Source organism: Acomys minous (assembly GCF_964271855.1).
Source record: "Acomys minous genome assembly, chromosome: 11".
In the NCBI taxonomy this organism is placed as follows: Eukaryota; Metazoa; Chordata; class Mammalia; order Rodentia; family Muridae; genus Acomys; species Acomys minous.
Window position 1 is genome coordinate 79,066,290 of NC_140492.1, and position 22,519 is coordinate 79,088,808.

At 40.4% G+C, this 22,519-nt stretch overlaps 1 protein-coding gene across 2 annotated transcripts in view; it reads right to left on the reverse strand.

Moving 5' to 3' along the window:
• The window catches only part of FAM81B (family with sequence similarity 81 member B), a 53,893-nt gene extending 45,081 nt beyond the window's left edge, over positions 1 to 8,812 (reverse strand). The window contains exons 1-4 of one of the 2 annotated variants that reach the window (XM_084802216.1): positions 8,664 to 8,812; positions 8,428 to 8,546; positions 8,181 to 8,278; positions 5,560 to 5,624 (exon numbers count right to left, since the gene is read on the reverse strand). In XM_084802216.1, the coding sequence (XP_084658342.1) occupies positions 5,560 to 5,624; positions 8,181 to 8,278; positions 8,428 to 8,491 (227 nt within the window). In that variant the 5' untranslated portion in view covers positions 8,492 to 8,546; positions 8,664 to 8,812. The remainder of the gene's footprint in view (positions 1 to 5,559; positions 5,625 to 8,180; positions 8,279 to 8,427; positions 8,547 to 8,663) is intronic. The other variant, XM_084802215.1, reaches the window with a different exon arrangement.
• Positions 8,813 to 22,519: the final 13,707 nt, after the last annotated feature.

A 22,519-nucleotide genomic window follows, 5' to 3' on the forward strand; every position in this document is an offset into this window, starting at 1 on the left:
GTCCCCGTGAAGAGAACACTAAATTTACTTAGGAACTTCTGAGAACCATTTTGGAAGCCTGTAAAAAGCCAGAAACAAAAACATGCCAACTTAAGCCCTCTTCTGGACACAAAAAGCCACACCGAGAAGGTTTTCTACATTTTCATGAGATCGGCTTTAAGGACTAGTTATATTCTGAAAGCACAGCATCCTGTAAGGAAACGTAAAGTAAAAATGTGGCGATTCTGCTGGCTTACAAAAATAATTCTATGAGCATGTGGGAATAGCGAATTAGAAAGAAACATTTTGTTATAGTTTCTGCATTGCTTGTCTATAACCAACTAGAGGTTCTCCATTGCTGGTCCATAACCAACTATAGGTTCTCCAGTGCTGGCCTATAACCATCCGGTAGGTAGACTTGGGAGTTGCAGAAGGCAGCTTCTGGGGCTGAGTTTAACACAAACCTGAGTGCTCTGAGGGATGAGACAGGCAATGCAAGTTTGGGGCAGAGTCCAGAAACACAGGAGGAGGACTGGTGGGGTTGGACCAGCACAGAGCCTGCATGGGGACATGCCTACCAAAGAGACAAATAGTGGCACAGCCAAGAAGAGACTAGACAGACTGGTTGTGGGTCATCCTAGTAGAAAGCTGTGCAGTCTAAGATACAAGTGCCTCATATTCAGTGAGGTTTTAAGAAGATTGTAAAAGGAATGCCATGCTCACTGCGAATGGTGTCCCTTTTGTGTGTGTGTGTGTGTGTGAAGATGTTGGAACAGATTAAGGTCATAAGCAAAACCCTTCCTTGGAGGGAAGCAGGGTGGATATCTAGCTTGCACATATAAATAAAATGTGTGCCCACAGGAGCAATTAGCTGAGGATGTTTGGAGTTAAGAGTTTGTAGCCCTGCCAAGACATTTCCCATGAAAACTCTCTCCCCCATCCTCTCCCCTGTCCCCTCCTCTCTCCCCTCTCTCCCTCCCTCCCTCTCTCTCCTCCCCTCACCCTCTCTCAATAACATGTATGTCTCTGTGACTTCAGTATAAAAAACACTGCATATGGAATTGGAAAACCTGGGCCCAAATTCTTGTACTTTTTATGCAGTACAATGGGCCTCCCCATGGCCCATAAAATGTATGTTGCAGTCTTAATATCCATTATAACAGACTGTGACCTCATTTGGAATTGGGTCACTGCAGATATTGCTAAGCGGAGGTCACAATGGAGTATCTGGGGCTTGAGCCAATATGGCTCATGTCCTTCTGTGGTGATGGCCTCGTGAAGAACAGAAGAAGGCAGAGAAGAGAGAGGGTGAGATTGACGTGACTTCTATAAGTCAGGATGTGCCAAGGATTGCCAGCTAGCACTGGAAGCCTGTGGAAAGCTGTGCAACAGATCGGCCCTCAGCTCTCAGAGAAACCAAATCTGCTGACTCTGTGACTTTGGCCTTTTGACTTCAAAGACTGTGAGATACACATTTTGTCCCTAACAAGAGAATAGTGGTGATCATGGCAGCCCTGGGAAGTTAATCTAAGTTATTGGAGGGGAGGTCCTAGCACAGTAGACAAGAAAGGAGTTTGATTAGTGTCATCTTATTTCTACAGAGTCCTTAGAGCTAGCACCTCACACATAGAACTGTATTTTAATTTTATCTAATCTTTATAATGATCTTGTCCCATAAACTAAACTTTTCCTAAGACTTGCGTCTCAGCTGAGAAATATCATGATGTGCTCCTTCGTCTTTTCTCCCTTCTCCCTCCCTGCAGCATTGTCTAGGCAGTTAATGCCTTTTTTTTTTTAATGCCTTTGCATCTCAGGGAAGGGGGCATGTTTACATCCTTACTGTTGAGTGTACTTTGCCTCCAACATCAGGTAGCTTTTCTCCTGGTCACCTTTTCCCACTCTGTTCACATCTCTTCTTGCTGAAGCCTCACTGAGTCTCTCTGAGGAATGAGCTTGACTTTGACCTATGCTCCAGTGACATCTTTTATTTGCTGGTTTTTAGATGCAGCAAGCTTTGATAACCTCCTGAGGCAAGGATAACTGGCTTTCTTCTGGCCAGCCTTGCTCTGATGGGTTTCAGGGACTTTGTGAATAGCACATGTTGCCTGCAGCTACACCCATTCATCACCAGCAACTTACCCATCATGGGCAAAGGCAAGCGGGGCAGATTAGAGAGAATCAAAGACTGCCTGTGGCTGGTGACAGCACAGTCTGCCATGCTCCATTAAAAGCTTAGCGATTGAGTCTCGCCTTCCATTCTCATGCCTCATGATAGGAGCTATGTCTTCATCACACAGTAATAGATGTAGAGAGTCACATCATAAAAAAATGCCTGTCACCATCCCAGGAAGACCTGGCACTACTCTCTTCAGACCTTGGATGCCATATTCTTTATTTGCCCATTTGATGCACTGAATACATCTGTCTCATTTTTAAATTATAATCTAACTAGTAGCCAGACCCCTGTCTTCCCAAAATACACCTTCAAGATATACAGTGACTATAAGATGGCCTGGGAACTGCTCAGTATCAAACAACTTTGTTTCTCAGGCCCCCTTTTGATTTAGGAGACTTAGAGTTTCCCTCTTAGGCAAGACGGACTGGAAAGTCAATATATCTGATAATATCAAATTTTATTTATATTTTTATCCTTCTTGCTCCAAACATCCTCACCCCCTTTGTACTCCTCCCCGACAAATGCTCTTGCCCATGTGTCCACATGCCCATATTGTGGTTTGCTCAAATGCTAACCCGTCAGTAAGAATTGTCCTGGCAGGCTTACTGGACACGTGTGCCTCTTCCTTCTCTGGAATGGAAGGTATGTGAGGTGGGAATCTTTGTCTAATTTGCTCACTGGTGACTTTGCAAGTGTCTAGCCTAGTGCTTGCATACAGTAGGTGCTCAATAATCACGTAGGTGAATAATAACTGGTCTTCGAAGGGTTAGAAGGGACCTCAGAAAGTATTTGATTCCAAGGTGACGAAAAAACTCCTCCCTATGGAAAAGCCAATTAAATAAACATAGGGGATTCGTGAGGACAATTTGCTTTCCACTCAATATTAAATCCTGTGGGAGGATAATGTGTGTTGTGTGAAATTGTGAGCTGTGGACTCAAGAGTTCACTCTGGAAGTCCTGGGATCCATGTGTGTGCCTTCCACCAGCAAGGAAAAAAGCAGTGAGAAACAAGAATTTGATGCTTTTCAGCTCATTAAGCTTAAATGAGCATTTGTACACTGTCATAAAGTCAGTGTGTCTACTTATTGTGAATTAGCAAACAAATATGCACATTAGAACTCTACTGCCTTAAATATGGTGACATCACCACTGTTGTTCTATAAGTACTTGCAAATCCCCTACTACATGTATTATAAATGTGACCTAACATTTAACAAGTGTTGATAATTATGTGGGTTTTACTCCAATTGACTGGCCGTGAAGGATTCCATGAACACAGCCAGTCTGCCAGACTCTTCAGTATGCATAACTCTCAGCTAAACTTCTCCATAGACTGGGCATCATCTCTTTAGTTACTCAAGCTTTGCTTTGGGGCTTATCATTGCACTTTCTAATGCTGCCCTTAAACGTATTGATGTACGTCTATGAGGATGAATCCCTGAAGCTGTGTACTGTCTCCTTAGATAGTCCAGAGAGTATCTAAGTGTCTCATTTGCATTTCAGTACATCTGTTGCCAATTGGTGATTAAGAGGATATAATATGTCAGTTCAGAATTCTGCAGTGATAGTTGCAACGTCTGACTGTGTCCTGTGTTTCTGTTTGTCAGCATCCCATAAGCACTTCTGTAAGTACAGCTCACGGCATTTGGCTCCCCTGCTCCGGCCTTGCTCTCCATTCTCGCTGTCAGCTACAACGCACCGTGTGACAGACTACTGCAGGGTTATTAAGGAGCATAAGGTGACAGACCGCCCCCCCCCCCATGTGTGGGCTGCAGTTTGAGAGAATAAAAGTGAAAAAGCACAGCTGATCTCAGCATCTCCGGTGTAAGTAAAATACAGACTTAGGCATTGAGAGGTGTGATTGTGAGGGGGATTGAGGTAGAAATGAATGTTGGGGCCAGGTCATCTTTGTCTTAACTCCATTTTGCCAAAAATCTAGCTGAGTGAGATAGCTAAGTGCATAAAAGTGCTTGCTGCCAGGCCAGGTGACCTGGAACCACACATGCAAGGACAGAACCAACTCACAAGGTTCACCTCTGGCCTCCACAGGTGCGCGGTGACACACATGTCTACAAACATATACATATAAAACACACACATAAATGGATGTAATTAACCTTTTCTTGGGCTGAAATCCAAGATAATGCTTGAAAATGAAAGCTATTATCGCTCTCCATGTCTCCTGGAATGTAGGTCACACTGGCTTCAAACTGGAACTATCTTAATAATTTAGAGGAATGATTTTTAGTTTTTAGATGTCACATACAGACAGGTAGAAACAGCTTTCCTTATTTTCTGATGCTAAAGTTAGCTAATATGTCCTTTAAAATTAATTTGGGGAGTACTGCATTTGTTGTATCTAAATGTCACATTTTTAAAAACACTAAGGCAAATAATTTCTCCTGTTTTGATCCCCACCAAAAATTGTAAATCCATACTCATGTGAGAAATTGCAGGTTATAGAAAGCATAGGAAAAAAAAAGTGAAACACCAGGTTGCTAAGAACAGGAGAATCCTTAACTGTAAATTTTGCAATAAAAAGCAGAATTTAAAATCTCACCCTTTTCATTGTCAAAGATGACTTTAAAAATCGGCCTGCTATTTATGATTTCTCTTCACATTGACTCACTTCATTTATTTGGCCACATTCCTTCTGTGGTTAGAATGTATATTATAGCATCAGAATTATTTTAAAGCTGAAGTAAGCCTCAGGAACTTCTAGTCCGACCTCCTCATTTTGCAAATGAGAAGAAAGAACTAAATTTCCCAAATAGATAGTTGACAGCAGCAGTGAAGGGGCCAAGACTAAATCACAGCTGCTCTGAAGCTATGAAGAGGGAAAGCTCCTTTCCTGTGCTGAGTAGAAGACAGCTCCAATCCATAAGCATTACTTCTGAAATGTCACCCCTAAGAACTAGAATTCTGAGATCTTTTGGACACTATGTGGCTACCAACAGATGTGTCCCAAGGACCAGAACCATCCCACTCCTGTGGACTTGGGTTCCAGGGATAGCATTGTAAGTAGGAATGTTGTAGAATTTGATTTTTTTTTTAAAGTCATATTTTTCTGATGAGTAGCATATCTCAGGTTTTCCTGGGTTTTCAACACAGGGTCAACAGATTTGCTTAACTTAATTTGAAAGTTATAGTTATCTTTGTGTTGTGTTATGTGTCACTTCCTACCCTTTTATTTTCCCGCAGATCTATCGGAGTTCATGAAGTCACTTAATGCGAAGGTGGCACCATGTGTTTAGACTGTAAGCTCGGCCTGTTTGAGGTGGTTTAGGCTTTTCTGAAAGCAGATAACTATTTACATGATTTCCAAGGTCTCACTCAGCCCCCTCTAATCTCTGCTGTGCCATTAAATGCAGTAACTACTTAAAAGCATTAGTTTACAGACTTACTTGTCAACATATTCAACTAGATCTGTAGAGTTCTTGGTTGACATTTTGGCTGGAGATAATCTTACCTAAAACAGAGGTGACAGATTCAAAATGTATCAAGTGATGCTTTAGTGGGCTACTTTCATCCATCTTCTCTTTAAATAAATGGTTTTATTTAAAATGAGATATATACCACTAGTTAATCTTACATATGTCACATTTGCATCACTGGACTTAAACTATAATTAGGTTCTGGGACACTCTTAAAGAGCTTTGCTTCAGGAAAAGCTTTTTAGAAGTGAAAGCCATACATCATTCCTAGATGAAAACTCCAGTGATTACTGACGGAGCTTTGAAATAAAGCCAAAGACAGTGACTTATTCCTGACACAGTAATTTCCTAGGGGAATCAGCTAATTTTCAAAACAGCCTCAAACTAGAAAGATAGTCAATCAAAATAATTTTATAAAAACCTAGATGTCAGATTATTATAAATGAGAAATAAAAGCATAGAACAGCCATATGTATAATTTAATAGAGACAAATGGGCCATATCAACATTGAGCTAAAATATCTCTAATTCACTATTTTGCTACTTCTAGGAGGTTTTATTTCTTTCCAAATGTTGACGATTTGGTAACATCTTTATGAGAAAAAAAGATACCAAATATATTCACTCTTTCCATATATTGAAAAAACTTAAAGGTCTAATGTCTTTTTTACAGCTCAAAAATAGAGCAAGTTTTATTCTAATTTTGATAGGCAATCACTGAAGTGCATTTAATGGAGGAAATGTAAGTGATATTCTTCTTCAGTTAACCAGTTAAACAAAATACATTTGTTGGAGATTTTACTTGGGTTATTTCATTGCATAGTAATAAAATAAAAGAAAATAATAAGACCCTTCTTCAGAAGTTAGTTATTTAGCAAGTTTTAATGGAATCAACCATTTTCTGGTTTAGAGCCAAGGCATTTAATTGCAAATAACCCTCCTCTAAACAAACAAAATAAAAAAAAAACCAGGCTACTCTATTATCAAGAAAGTTAATAGTGGCCATTCTGGCTTGATCCAACCCAGTTGGCAGGAGGTTATTGGAACAGGTTCCGAGCTGGTCAGGATGGGTCCAGTGAGCTTCTAGGAGAGTGCATTGCCCTGGAATCTTGTGGATTAGGGTCTGCAGGTATTGCATGTGCCTTAGCCCAGACTTCCCACTACAGCAGTGTTTCTCAACCTGTGAGTCATGACCCCTTTGGGAGCTACATGCCAGACATCTTGTATATCCGATATCTTACAATCATAACGGTAGCAAAATTGTGAAATAGCAATGAAATGAGTTTATGGTTGGGGTCACCACAACATGAGGAAGGTTGAGAAAGCACTGCCCTAGAGAATGCTCTGCTGGGTACTTGGGTACTTGCATCTTTGTGTTCTGGGTACCATCCTGTATCCCTAGGGGACCTGATCAGATGTCTCCCTAGCACTTCTTCTCACAACTTTTTCTTCCTCAAAATGCTTTGGGTCCTGAACTTATCAGTAACTTCATGCTAGGTGTTTTCTCACCTCTCCGGGGAACCCCAGGGCAGTGGGAGTTTGTCTTGGTATTTCCTCATCAACTGGCTGGTCTTTGCTTTATGCAGTTGATAACCAACACTGTTGTGTAAATATCTGTGGGATGAATATGTCCAAAGGAAATGAATTACTAGGATATTCTCGTCATGCCTACTTTGGAGTGTAGTGTACATATGTATATGTCTTTTCAATGTATTCTTAGAGGCTAAGATGTGATTATATGTAAAACTCATTTCACAAATAACTTTATTATGGTATTTCTACATCTGAGTCAATTTTCATCTGTTCACAATAGCATTTTAAGAATGTTACAAGTCTTACATTATTACATCTTTTCACATATATTGTGACTTCATTTTTCTAACAGCTGTTAATCAGTACCATGGTTTTTTTCATCATATATGGCAAAAGTTCCTTTAACTAATTTAAGATGAGTCTCTTTATAGGTGAAGAACTTGAGAATGGGAGATGTAATGGATCATGTGATTATACGCCGAGCCTGTTTTGCCTGCTAGGGCTTTACTTAAATTAGAAGCCATAACAAAAGGTAGTCCTAACTAATTTACTTTATATAAGAGAAAACTGAGCTTAAGCAGTCATCCGATCTAACACAGAAACTCAAAGCCTGTGCTTGACGCCATGCTGACTCTCTGGTACTGTTTTCGTAAGAGATTGTGTAGGTGTTATTGGATCTACCAAAGTCTGAAACAAACTTGCTTTGCTAGGTCTTTATCATTAATGGGAAGTTTGAGAAGGACTTAAAAAGGAAACACTGCATATATCTATCCTTTTTTTTAAAGAATCTCTATCATAATATATCATCATTATCAAATATAAAAACTTATCCCCGCATTTAAAATCCATCCAGTTAATATATTTAGAAACGGAGATCACTGTTTAAATGGTAACCTTGCTGTGCCTAGTCACTGTATCAACGCAGAGCAAACAGGAAATGCAGGAACACAAAAAAGAAAGCCGTTCCTCTGGGATTCCTTCGAACTCTAAACAACCTGAGCTTCAGAGAAACTGAACAAATTATTCCATTCTTAACATGAATATCTGAAAGTACTTGCTTTCTTTTCTTGGTCACTGGCTGAGCCAGGAAGGGGGCCATCAGGTGGATCAGGCTGTTCTTCGGCAGGCAGGGAGGCACTTTTGTTTGCATCTGTATCTAGGCAACCAGAATGCAGACTCAGATCAGGAACTATGAGTGCATTGTTGCACTGTTGGCATTTTAAAATTTAAAGCTAGTTTCAGTACAGGTGGCAAAATTTAAAAAGAGGCTCTCAACTTGCTCTCAACCCGCTGCGGTTCCCTCACCTGCCAGCATTACATCTGTAGCTGATGACCAGAGCGTATCTCGACAGGTACTTCCACGAAGCATTTAGGATCTTTGTTGAGGTCAAATAGTTCTAATATGTTGGGAGATGCATCGTATTCTGCTCAAGAGAAGATTTGAGAGCCTTTGAGATATTTTTGCCTTCGTTTATATATAGTAAGAAATGCTAAGAGGGAAATCTGAGAAATGTAAAGACTTGACGTCCATGGGTAAATACCTGAACTCATAAAGTTGATTCCCCAGCTTGATTCCAACTACTTTTTGTTGATTTGTTTTTTATTTTTGAAAGGGAACAGAAATATGCTTTCATTCTTAAAAAGCCAAAACACAAAGGGATCCTGACTGCACCCAAACTAAAAATCCTAGTGCCTCTGAACCACCTGTCCAAAGGCAGCTCATGAGCACTGTGACTTAGGAGGGCTCTGTGACGTCAGTAGGGTCTCTTGCCTACCTCAAGGCTTTAGGATTTATGAGTTTATGGGGGGGGGTTCATTGATCCCAATTACTCATTCACTTTGTCTAATTGAGTGAGATATTTCAAATCCTACCCTACATTTAATTGACGAGTTTGAGGAGAATACAACTTTCATCAAGTTAGAGACAGGAAAAAAAAAAAAAAGGAAAAAGGAAAAAATGTCACTTTATTCCTTAATCTTTGTCTATGTATGCTGGTTGAGGACGCTAACTCTACAAGGCCATTAGGGGACCATCATAGTACTGTAGCAATGGCATAGGTCAGGACTTAAATAGAAACAGATTTTGGTTTAGAAGAAAATTTTATTCATATTTGCAAAAAATGAAGTAAATTATTTTAATTGTTTTTCTTTTCCTCAGTTTTAAAATTAGAATCTGTTTATTTGCTTAGCTTTCATATATAGAAATGAACCTACTACCTAGGTTGCTCTCCAAATTACAGTTTTGGGTTTGCCTGGCTCCAAGGACATAGGATGTTCAGGATGGTGAGTGATAAAACTTATCCAGAGATAAAGATGGCCCGGGATTTTGGCTCCTCTACTATATCCTGCAATGCTAAGCTAAGGATTGAAACTTAGAACTGAAGTCTTGTATGGTTTACAAGCAGTCTATGATTTCTAGCCCAATTATCCCTTCATCCAGCACCAGGTGAGACTGACACTAACTGGTCATTGAGTGAAATTAAGTGGTTCTGGATCCCAATAGAATGGCTTGGAACCCTGACTCCTCCTGAACCATCAGCAAATATGCATCACCTCTTCAAACCTTAGCATTCTCTTCTGTAAGATGAACTAGGGACTAGTAGTGACCTCATCAGGTGGCTGATTGAATACAACATAATTGTATTTAAATGCAACTATGTGCTTACAGTTCTCCTCTGAGTATCAAGCTACTAAAAGGTAACTAGTTACTATTTTACAAGGCATTTATCTAAGGTTATCTAAGGTTATCTAGGTTCAAGCAGGGTCTGACACAGGAGAAAAGCAACTGAATCTGATTTTGCTCAACAATATTTTTGGATTATTTCCCTCTTTTTTTTTTTTTTCTTCCGAGATAGGCTCTTACTTGACGTGTAGCTCAGGCTGGCCTTCCACTCATGGTCCTGCTGCCTCAGCCTCCAGGATCATAGAAATATATTCATGTACAACAATACTTGCTTAGATTCATTATTTAACCCTTGCTTAGAGAAGACAGCCTTACAGAAATGCATAGTTCAACTGCTTTGGACTTGAGAGATGAATGGCAGCAGCTTTGTTCACAGAATGAGTGTGTATAACACACACACACATACACACACACACACACACACACACACCATTAACTTCTAGCCTTTGTATGAGAAATCCTTCATGGACATCAATGATCTAGGACTCTTGCTAGCTTAGACTTAGTGAAAGTATAAACTAAGCACAAAACCCAAAAATGTTCAAGTTCAAACTAAAATGTTTTTTAAATGATCATGTGCTGATAATCAATAAGTAGATAAAGACATCTCTTGAGTTGAGAGGTCAGTGTTTAGGGTCATCTAAGACAAAACCACTGCGTACTGTTTGTTTCAGGGATTGCCAATCACACGGTAGATTTTTTTCATATTTGCTGTAATTTCTCAGGTATATACCAATGAATATTTTAACAAAGTAAATCTTCTGAAACTGTTTTCTCGTGGGTAAAATCAAAGGGGTAACTATTTTTAAGTCACAAAAGGAGTGTGAGTGGGTAGTGGCAGATCTGGGTATCTGCCAGGTGCTATGTCCTCAGCTGCACTAACCTCACCAACCTGGGCCTAAGAATGCAGTTATTATCAGAAAACTCCTCAACTTTCCCTTTCTCCTTTATTTTCCCTTTGTCCCCACCAGCTGTGTCAGCACTACTCAGCCGCCCCTCCTGGGGAGCCTCATTTCTTTCTGGAGTATTTCTCTGGGTTTTACATCCTATTCTTTGCTATTCTGATTTTTACCTGCCTTGGTCTTGCAATAGCCTCTAATCTGTGTTTGCCATTTAATATTTATAAATTATTTCTCGCGGTCCACCTCGTGATTCATATGGTAAGGAATGTAGTACAAGTATGACTATCCAAAAATTACAAATAAAAGTACAAAGGTGTTCAGAGACATTAAATAAGTCACATGAACCAACGATTAAGCCAACTAGCTCCCAAGTTTCTTAAAATTTAATCTGTGTCCATTCCCCCAGCCGCAGCCAGGACATATTCAATGGAATTCTGCTAAATTGTCTTCCTTGCTAAGGGGCTTCTCTGTGTTTGAAACCAAAGTAAAGTAGACGGTTGACATTTTAACAAGTAGACTTGTAAAAGTATTTTTTGTACCCATAGAATGAAATGACTTCTTTAGTTTTAAGACAGAACAGACGGGTTACCTAGCAGAGTGTTTAGTTCTTCCTTTGGTATCAGAGTGAGTACATTCAGTTCTTTCAGCTACTCATCATCAGAGAGTAATCTTTAAAAAAAAAATATTTATTAATCCTTTGAGAATTTATACAATGTATTTAAATCATATTCACCTCAAGTTCTAACTCCTCTGAGATCCACCCCCTCCAAGAGCAATTTCTGTTGCTCAGATACTCGTGGGTAACAGGGCTGCCCTAGAGAGTGGTTGACCTACCCAGGGGCACACTCTTAAAGAAAGTGACTCTTCCACTCACTCCCGTAAGGCAACAAATGCCAATAGATCTTTAGCTTGCGGTACCATGTTGTGTCTGCTCACCCCACATGCTAGAAGTTTATCTGACTTGAGCTTGTACAGGTGTTGTGAGTTCATATGTGCAGCTACCATAGTATGTCCAGAAAACACTTTTCCTTCCAGTTATCCACTACCTCTGGCTCTTATAATCTTTTTTCTCCCTTTGTCTACAAAGATTCAGAAGCCTTGTGGGGGCAGACCATGATTTTTATGTCCCAATTAGGGATAAATACTCCATAGTCTCTTATTCTCTACCTATTACCAGTTTTGCATCTCTCTGTCTTAATGCCATATACAACAAAAAGAAGCTTCTTTGATGAGAGTTGAGAAGTGTACTGGTCTATGGGTAGAGCAATACGTCATTGGAGGTCATTTTAGTTTTATGTCCATTTGGTAGAATAGTAGTTGTAGGTTCTCTCTCCTCAGGACTGTGACCCTATCTAGATACAAGTTCTAGGACATGATAATGGTGCCAGCTGTGTGCATAGTTTCACAGAATAAGCTTTAAATCCAACAGAAAGTAGTTGGTCACTTTCAAGATGCTCATGCCACTGTTGCACCAGTGGGCATATCTTCCCAAGAAGGTCATTGTTACGGTTCATAGGTTTTGTAGCTGGGTGGGGTTAATGATTCCTTTTCTCCTCTAGTAGTATGAATAGCCCCTTCCAGCACTACGAAAGCTAACCAATATGGAAGAAGCTTCTAGGACAGGACCAGCTTGATTTCTCCATATTCTATGACTCAAATATGTGGCGTCTTCAGCAATAGAACTTTACTGGCAAATTCTAGAGGGTAACTAAGAACAGAAGAAATAGCCTGTAATGTTTTGAGTTCTATGGGACCTCATTGGCCAATAAGTCAACAAAAGAAGCAACCTATTCCTTTTACTGGGCTAGCATGTGGTATCTAGTTGGGTATTATACTCTTGTTATAAGGTTACTCCTTTTAAACTCCTTTTATATATGTATATGTGCATATTTTTAAAAGTTTCTACAGTAGTAAATTTTCAAATGGCTTTTAAAAAAGGTCTTTAATGTTAGTTATTCCTCCCCATATTCCTCCTTCTACCCTGCCCTCCCATCCCTGTTTCCATTTCGTATTTCCTGTTCCCTTATTCTCCTTTTTCATTTTATGTCATTGAATTCTATATCCTCTGTTTTGAAAAAAAAATCCCCTCTCCCATGACCCCATACTTAAGACTCAAAGATAACACTCACATATGAGAAACACTTGCAATGGTTGCCTTTCTGGCTCTGGGATACTGAACTGTATTAGTTACTTTTCTATTATTACAATAAAACATTATGACCAAGACAGCTTATGGGATGAAGGAAGTGTTTATTTTGGCTTAGAGTTCCAGAGGGACCAGAGTCCATCACCGTTATGGAGGGAAGCATGGCTACAGGCAGGAATGGAAGCAGGAACAGCTGAGAGCAAACATCTTGAACCACAGGCAGAAAGCTGAGAAAGCATACTAAGAATGTCGCAAGGCTTTTAAGCTTCAAAGCCTGACCCAGTGGCACACTTTCTCCAGCAAGACTGTACCTCCTAAGCCTTCCCCAACAGTGCCATGAACTGAGGACCAAGCATTGAAATCTTCAAGACTACAGGAGACATCTCACTCAAACCACCACACTTTTTCAGGAGTAAACTTGCTCCCCAGTTTTATTTACTTGCCTGTGAGTTTTATAATTTCATTTTTCTTAACACCCGACTTAAATGTACAACATTTTCATCACCCCGTTGTCAGTTGATGTTTGTCTAGGCCATCTTCCTTTGCTGGCTATTGTGAACAGAGCAGCAGTAAATATGGATTAACAAGCATCTCTGTAGTAGGATGTAGTCTTTTGGGTGTGTTCTGAAGAATAGTACAGCTAGATCAAGAGGTAGCTATATTTCTAGCATTTTAAGCAACCTTTATGCTGGTTTCCACAGTGTCTCCCTCAGTTTTCACTCCCACCAGCAGTGAATAGTGTTTCCCTTTCACCTCGTCCAGCAGCATTTGTTACTTTTTAAAAGGCAATCTTAGCCATTATGCCTGGGGTAAGATAAAATCTCAAAGCAGTTTTAATTTGCATTTTATTGATGGCAAAGGATGCTGAACAATTTTGGAATATGTTCCTAAGCCATTTGTGTTTTCTTTTCTTTTCTTTCTTTCTTTTTTTTTTTTTTTTTTTTTTGACAATTCTCTGTTCCATGCCCCATTTTAAAATTGGGTTGTTTTCTTGATATACATTAAAAAAAAAATTTTTTTTTGCATACCCTAGGTACTGTCTGTCAGATGTATAGCTGGTAACGCATATTTCCCCATTCTCTCGGCTGTCTCTTAATTTGAGTGATAGTGATAGAGTTTGTTATTGCATAGAAACTTTTGAGTTCCATGAGATCCCATTTATTAAAGGCTGGTATTAATGCCTGTGCTATCAGGTCCTATTAACAAAGGCCTTTTCTGAGCCTACAAGTTCAAGCACATTCCCAATTTTCTCCTCCATCAGATGCAAGGCATTTGGCCTCATGTTGAGGTCGCAGACCCATGTACTCCCTCTCTTCAATGCTTCCAGTGTCTGTTGTATTTTCCCTTCTGAATGAGAATTAAGCATCCTCCCTAGGAGACTCCTTATTACTTAGTTTCTTTAGGTCTGTGAATTTTAATATGGTTATCCTGTATCATATGGCTAATATCTGCTTATATGTGTGTTCTTTTGGGTCTGGATTACTTCACTTGAGAAGTTCTTTTCCAGCTCCATCCATTTGCCTGCTAATTTCATGAACTCCTTGCTTTTTATAGCTGAATAGTATTCCATTGTGTAAATGTACCAGAGTTTCTTCATCCATTCTTCAGTTGAGAGACATCTAGATTGTTTCCAGTTTCTGACAAATAACACTGCTATGAACATAGTTGAGCAAATGCCCTTGTTGTATGGTGGAGCATCTTTTGGGTATAGAACCAGGAGTGGTATAGCTAGGACTTGAGAGAGAGCTGTTTCCAATTTTCCTGGAAACCATCAGATTGGTTTCTAAATGGTTGTACAAGTTTGCACTTCTTCCAGCAATGGAGGAGTGTTCTTCTTTCTCCACATCCTAACCAGCATATGCTATCACTTGAGTTTTTTTTATCTTAGTCATTCTGATAGGTGTAAGATAGAATCCAAGTTATTTTGATTTGCATTTCCCTGATGGCTATACATGTTGAGCGTTTCCTTAAGTGCTTCTCATGATTGAATATTCTTCCATTGAGAATTCTCTGTTTAGCTCTGTGCCCCATTTTTTATTGGATTATTTGGTTTGTTTGTATTTAATTTCTTGAGTTCTTTGTATATGTATTTGTATGGGATATTAGCCCTCTGTCAGATGTAGGTTTGGTGAAGATCTTTTCCCAATCTGTAGGCTGTTGCTTTGTTCTGTTGACAGTGTCTTTTGCCTTACAGAAGCTTTTCAGTTTCATGAGGTCTCACTTATTAATTGTTGATCTTAGGGTCTGAGCTATTGTGTTCTCTTCAGGAAATTCTGTCCTCTGCCAGTGAGTTCGAGGCTCTTCCCCACTTCTGGACATATACATAAAAGATACTTCACCATACAACAAGGACATTTGCTCAATTATGTTCGTAGAAGTTTTATTCATAATAGCCAGAAACTGGAAACAACATAGATGTCCCTCAACCGAAGAATGGATGAAGAAATTGTAGTACATTTACACAATGGAATACTACTCAGCTATTAAAAACAAGGAAATCTTGAAAATTGCAGGCAAATCCATGGAAGTAGAAATAATCATCCTGAGTAAGGTTACCCAGACCCAGAAAGACAAGCCTGGTATATATTCACTTATATGTGGCTATTAGCCCAAACTAGATCTCCTCTCAGAGGCTCCACCCCGTGGGGGATTGGGACAGATACTGGGACTTGAAAGTGGACTCTTGGCAGAGTGCTGGCTGAGAGTTGTAGGGAAGAGTAGGAGAATGGAAGGTTTGGGAGGGAGGGAACAAGGGCTCCACCAGGAGACCTTCAAGGCCTGTGCATCTTGATGCAGAGGACTGCACAAACTGATACACACCAAGTTTTATAATTAAGATAAGATGATAAGATGCTAGGCAGCAGATATTAAATTGTATGAGGTTTATTAAATGAGCATAGGTAGAGAAGGAAAGTGGGGAGAGGTACCCCAAAGAGAGAGACAGAGACAGAGAGACAGAGAGAGAGAGAGAGAAAAGAAGAAGAAGAAGAAGAAGAAGAAGAAGAAGAAGAAGAAGAAGAAGAAGAAGAAGACAGAAAGAAGTAGAGGGAAAGGGAGTAAGAAAGTGAGAGAGGGGAGTGAGGTAGGTCTGTCCTTTTGCATACTGGAAGGGCCATGCTCCCATGGCAGGTAGACAATGACATCATGGGTAGGCAGACTGAAGCAGAATTCTAACACCAAGGACAATGCATGCTGAATATCAAGACTCCCTGTTCAGATGTATGGAAAGCTGATTCTTCACATAGGAGGTGGAGAGGGGACTACTGCTGAACCTCTAACATGCACTCTGGTGCCTACAATTTGGTCACTGCCTCTTGTCAAGATGGCCTTGCAGGCACACAAAAGAAAGAGATGCCGGTTATTGTGATGAGACCTAATAGGCTGCTGCCAGACACTGGTGTAGAAGATCCCCCATCAGAGGTCTAGGGGAAGGGAATTGGGCAGAAGAAGGAGGGAGGGTAGGAAGGGGAAGAGAAGAGAAAGGGGATAACAATCAGTACACAGTGTGAATAAATTATAAATAAAATATATGGAAAAATAAACCAAAATTGAGCTACATACACAGACTATCAAAAATGTCTATTGATTAACATGTCCAGAAAACAGTGACAGGATTCTGTAGATGAGTTACAAAGTTCAGGAGGCAGGTGAATGTGGTGTGACTTGTGAAAGGTCTGGCATTTTAAACAACTGAAAAATGACACAAAATTTTCCTTTAAAGAAAGTTCATAGTCCTGTGCAGGAGAAAGGTCACACTGCTTTTTAGGAGCATCACTATTTAATAAGCAAAGCTGAAAATAAATGTGGTTATGGAATACAGAGGAACCAACACGTCAATTAGTCCTGCGAATCATGGCTTTTATTTCATTTTTAAATTTCAACCACATAATGATTGAATTGGTATTTTGTCACCATTTTAGGAAATTTTATGAGCTGACTTAAAAACAACTATAGGTTAAATTAAAAACAACAACAAACAAATGAAAAAAATGTAGGTTTAGAAGTCCCTAATGTCTGAATGTCACTCAATGGTGTCCTTTGACCTTCTTTCCAACAAAAAATAATTCCTTGTATGTGTGTGTGTGTGTGTGCTGCGCCCAGATTGATCCCCCCCAAAAAAGAACTAGAAAGACTCAAAACTGCTGTAAACACAAGAGGAATCTTTAATTCAGCTCTAGAGCTGGACCCCAGGTGTTGACCTGGTGGGCTTTTTATAAATTCTTCCTTCCCAGTCCCTCACAAGCAGTGAGGGATACTAGTTAACATAAGGGGGTCTAACATCCAAATGGTTAAACTTTCTTTGTTCTCTTCTTTCACCATTTCCTCAGGGAAGTGTGTTTTTTTTAGTAATCCCATCTTGGGGTGGGGGGTGGGGAAGGCGGGTCAGTTGCTATCAGATAACACTATCTCTGCTTGCAGCTGTGAACTTGTCTACCTTTTAAATCTGTTTCTTCAAAGAACTTTGAAGACCTTAGATAGGCCATTTGTCTCCAGTGTTAGCTCAGAAGGAAATGAGCTCCCCAGCTACTCCCCAGGTCTGTCTATATTGGGGTTTAGCCAATTTAAAGAATCTTCTAGGCTTCTCATTCTTTCATGTGTGGGAGGAGGCATTCTTTTCTTCTATTTATTTTTAATTAATTATTTATTTTTTAAAATTTATTTTAATTTATTCATATTACATCTCAATGGTTATCCCATCCCCTGTATCCTCTATTCCTCTCTCCCTCCCATTTTCCCCTTAATCCCCTCCCCTATGACTGTGACTGAGGGGGACTTCCTCCCCCTGTATATGCTCATAGGGTATCAAGTCTCTTCTTGGTAGCCTGCTATCCTTCCTCTGAGTGCCACCAGGTCTCCTCATCCAGGGGATGTGGTCAAATAGGAGGCACCAGAGTTTGTGTGAAAGTCAGACCCGACTCTCCACTCAACTGTGGAGAATGCCCTGTCCATTGGCTAGATCTGGGTAGGGGTTTGAAGTTTACTGCCTGTATTGTCCTTGGTTGGTGCCATATATATATATTTTTAAATGTATTCATTTTACATCCCAATTGTGCCCCCTCCCTCATCCCCTCCCAGCTCCCTTCCCTCCCCTTTCTTTCCTACCTCCTCCACTAGTCCTCAGCAACGGGGAGCCCTCCTGGCAGAGAAAAGACTTCTCTCCCCACCATCATCTTGCTTGTCCCATTCTGTTCCTGCCTGACTTTCTCCTGCAGGCCATTAGAAAGTCCCTACCCCTTCAGTATAGACTTTGCACATGATAAGGGGCAAGGACTTGTTTGTTTATTCATTCATTCCTTTGTATTTTTTGTTTTGTTTTGTTTTTTTGTTTTGTTTTGAGATAGGGTTTTTCTATATAGTCTTGGCTGTCCTGGCTGTCCTTTGTAGACCAGGCTGGTGTTGAACTCACAGAGATCTGTCTGCCTTTGCCTCGCAAGCGCTAGGATTACAGGCGTGCACCATCCAGGGATGCAGCCACCAGTTCAGGGGTTTCAACCCAAGCTCACCATTAGAGACCCAAGGGACATATGCTAAAAACCTCTGAGAGAAGGGCTTCTAGAATGGTATCAAGGAAGGCTGCAGAGAAGGTGACTTTGGTTATGAGATGACTCTGCTCTCCCTACCATTGCTGTGCTCCTGGAAGAGGGTCGCTCTAAGCCATTTCTTTATCTTTTTCAGATCTTGTGTTTGAATGAAGTTTCAAATACTCTGGCCTGGGCTGGAATTGCTTTCTGCTGGTGTTAATTATCACCTGCCCCTCTCCCAGAGCCAGGCCACACCCTCTGGGAAATCTGCCCTCAGGCACCAGTGAGAAATTTGCTTTTATTCCTACTTTGTGTTTATCCTTGTATTCTTCCTTCCAACCTTGCTGAGGTTCTTTTTCTGTTCTCTGCTTTCCTATTCTTTTTTTTTTTTTTTTAAGCAAAGAGCTTCTTTGTTCAAACATTTAATTGTAAATGAGCTGCTGAGGCAAATCCCTACTACTGTCTCTACTGTCTCCAAGGCTCTTTACTGGGCTTTGACTATAGCATCAGCTGAATCTTTTGATTAACCACTGCACTGAAATACAGACTTTCTCGTGATGAAATAAAGGTGCCAAGGGAAAAACACTTTCAGGGGAACCATAATTAATGTTTGTAGCTCTATCTAGCATTTAGTGGCCACATACATTTCCATTTGAACACAGTATCAAACAAAAGCCTAAAAGTTAACAAATCAAGCACGGCAGGAAATGTAGAACAAAGGTTAGGAAACTACAGATTCATACCCAGACCACTGGAGTAGTGACTTTGCCGTTGGCTGCAGGATCCATAGGCCTTTATTGGGGTGATGAGGAAGTCCATGGTTGTTTTTATATTAATTTACAGAATCTCAATGACACTGGCTGAAGGAGTGCTGAGTCTACCTGAAAAGATCTATTTATGCAAGTTTGTTGCTGAGTCAGGGATGTACCAAGCATAACTCTGGATCCAGCGGTCTACTTGAAAGTTCCTAATCATTCATTCCTCCCGTGACAGTGGCAGCCCAAGGAACAAGTTGGAAGTGGGTGGCCCAGTGTTCCCAGGAACTTCAGAAGCTTGTTTTTATTTACTCAAGAGTCTGGTGGCCCCAATCATGACGCTTAAGCAGACACTTGTGTTTCAAGGTCACCAGTGATAGCTGTTTGAAAAGCATAAAAATAGATTCTAGTTTTGAAATCAATGAATGCAATTTTGGCCCCAGACAGCTTTACATTTAGCCAAATGCCTCTAGGACAGATTTTAATATTTTATGCTCCCTGTCTTATCAATAGAAAGGGCAATGAAGGCCCTGGGGAATGTTCTTGTGTTATTGGAATACTCCTGTGCCCATCACTAACACTCCTGAGGTTTTAGTCTCTGTAAGATGTATCCCTGTATAACTCTCTCTTCTACAGGAAGACTGGATCCAGGACATAGCTGTTTTTCTTTATCAAAGTTAATTTAATTTTATAATAATGAGATAATAACAAAAGAATAAAAAAGCATAAAGTAATACAAATGAGTGAAAAAGAAGTTAGTGATTGTTATGATAATGTAAATAGTTATGTATAATAGTCTGGTAAAATATGTTTATCATGAAAAATTATGTTTATCATATCATCATAGGAGTATGAACATATATGGAAGAATACATAAACAATGAAAAATGGGATGAAGATCATGAATATGTCCTTATGACCCTTTGAATTAATTCACATATTTTTTGCCAACATTATGTACAGCTTCTATGTTCAAAAAACAAAGTTTTCTATATGTTTCAATGTGATTGAAGAATCTGAATTTTTAAATAAAATTTCCATTTTATTAAAAATCTTTTAGATCTGCCAGGACATATTTATGGTCACAATTTCTCAATCTTAAAAAATATATTTTTTTATTTTGTGCATGGTTATTTTTCCTGTATATATTCTGTGTACATAATGTGTGCTCAGTCCATTCAGGCCAGAGGAAGGCATAAGATCTGTTGGAATGGGTTTACAGAGCATTGCTAAACTCCAGATCAGGCTAAACTGATGTTTACATCAGTTCTCTACTGTGGGGGAGCCACCCTCAGTGGCTCTTGGCTTAAAACATAGGCAATTCCACCTGGCCTGTAGGCTCCATTTCCTACACCTCCCCTTGGCACGTAGCAAGCTGAAGGTCATCCCAAGGCCACACCACCCGGTCCCGGTCCCAGGAAGCTGCTTGTCTACCTTATCTCTGCAGCTGCATTCCTCAGAACTTACCTCCCTATCCTTGAAGTTTTTACTACTGAGATACATAGCAGAACAACCTCATTAGGTCCTAGGAACCCGCTTGCTTATCACCTTTGCAGCTGCATTCTCTTAGAACTTATTTCCTTATCTTGAAGTTTTTACTACCAGGCTAGAGAGCAGAATAGCTGCCACTAGGTTTCCATAGCAACCCTGCCCTTGCCCCTCTGGGACTCTCTATAAAAACCCTGTGAAAATTTTCAACAAACGGGGCTTGATCAGAATTCAGACTTGCCCTCATTTCTTCGTGTCTCCTGTCCTTTTTTTTTTTTTCACTCCAGCACCCCCTCTCATGATCCGTTTGAAGAACCTGCGGGCCGGGGCAGTTTGGCGCCCAGATGTTGGACCTGAGGCACGGGGGAGCATGCAAGGAGCCCCGTCTTAAGACTGCAGTCGCATTATACATTGAGGTCACCGCGGAGAAAGTCTGCTCCGTGAGTGAAGACCTGCACAGAGATCACCACCGAGAAATGCCCACTCTGTGAGAGAAGATCTGAGGTAAGCAGACGGTGATATTATGGGACAGGGAATTAGTGTACATAAGAAGTTCATAAGTGCGCCCAACCGCCGAGCCATCTTCCAGAGGTCATGAGTTCAATTCCCAGCCACCACACGGTGGCTCACAGCCATCTATACTGTGATCTGATACCCTCCTCTGGCATGCAGGTGTACATGCAGGCAGAGCTTTGTATATATAATAATAAATAAATCTTAAAAAAAAAAAGAAGTCTAAAGGTGGATTTAAAGATTCTCTCAAGGCACAAGGAACTAGGTTTCAGAAAAAAGATTTAGTTCATCTTTTCCTCTTTCTCAAGGACATTTGTCCCTGGTTCCTGCAGGAAGGAACCATAGATGAAAAAAGATGGAAGAGAGTGGGTGATGCTTTAAACGATTACTGTGGAACCTTTGGGCCTGAAAAGGTCCCTGTCACTGCCTTTTCCTACTGAAATTTGATTAATGATATCTTGTATGTTAGATGAATGTGAAAATTTTCTTAAAGAAGAACTTAGAAAAAGTCTGGGGAAATGTAAAAGCTGGCCTACCCAGTCTTCTCTTCAGGACCCCCATTAAGGCCAAAGTCTGTAAATCTCTTCTGCCTGAAAAGTCCCCTCTGAGACCCAGAATCCAAGGGAGGAGTTAGGTAAGGCGGCCGCCACTCTTCTTTGTCTGTCTGTCTCTCCACATTCTTTAGTTTCACTTTGAAGCTCGAGCATTTAGGTCACATTGTTAAGGTTGCTCTTTGCCTATGCCAGGAGGTAGTGTACCTCCTGACGGGGAGGCCGGGAGATGTTCTTGACCTCCAGGAGGGGGAGTCAATCCCCCTCCACGTGGGGAGCGCTCTCGGCCTGCCTGATCACCAGGTCCGATCGCTCACTTACTTGGCTCTGGTTTTGGTGTAGTCCAGATTATTGTGGCTTTTGGCGCCATTTTCTGTTTTTGTTTATTTGTGTCTATTTGTGTGGACTTTCTTGCTATGAGACAGAAAGAATCAATCCTCTTGACTACTTATTGTCTTAGACCATTGGGTGGACGGACTAGGGCACATAACTTGTCTCTCATAGTGAAGAAAGACAAACTTGTCACTTTTTACTCTTGTCTTTGGTGTTTAAATGTTGTTTTAGATATTATATTCTGTTGGAAAAAATTTTTCATTTGCTGGCTGTTAGTTCTAACTCATTTCAATGATTCTCCAAAAAAAAAAAAAAAAAAAAAAAAAGAAAAGAAAAGAAAAGAAAAGAAAAGAAACAACAAAAACTGATAAACTAGCTCTGTCCTTGGAGCCAGGCTGCCTGGATCAAACTGGCAGGAAGCCCAGGGCTGCCTGAACTCCTAATGATATGTTCTACACTCCAGCCAGCCCAAATCCCTCAAACATTGTAAGTGCAAGGTCACTA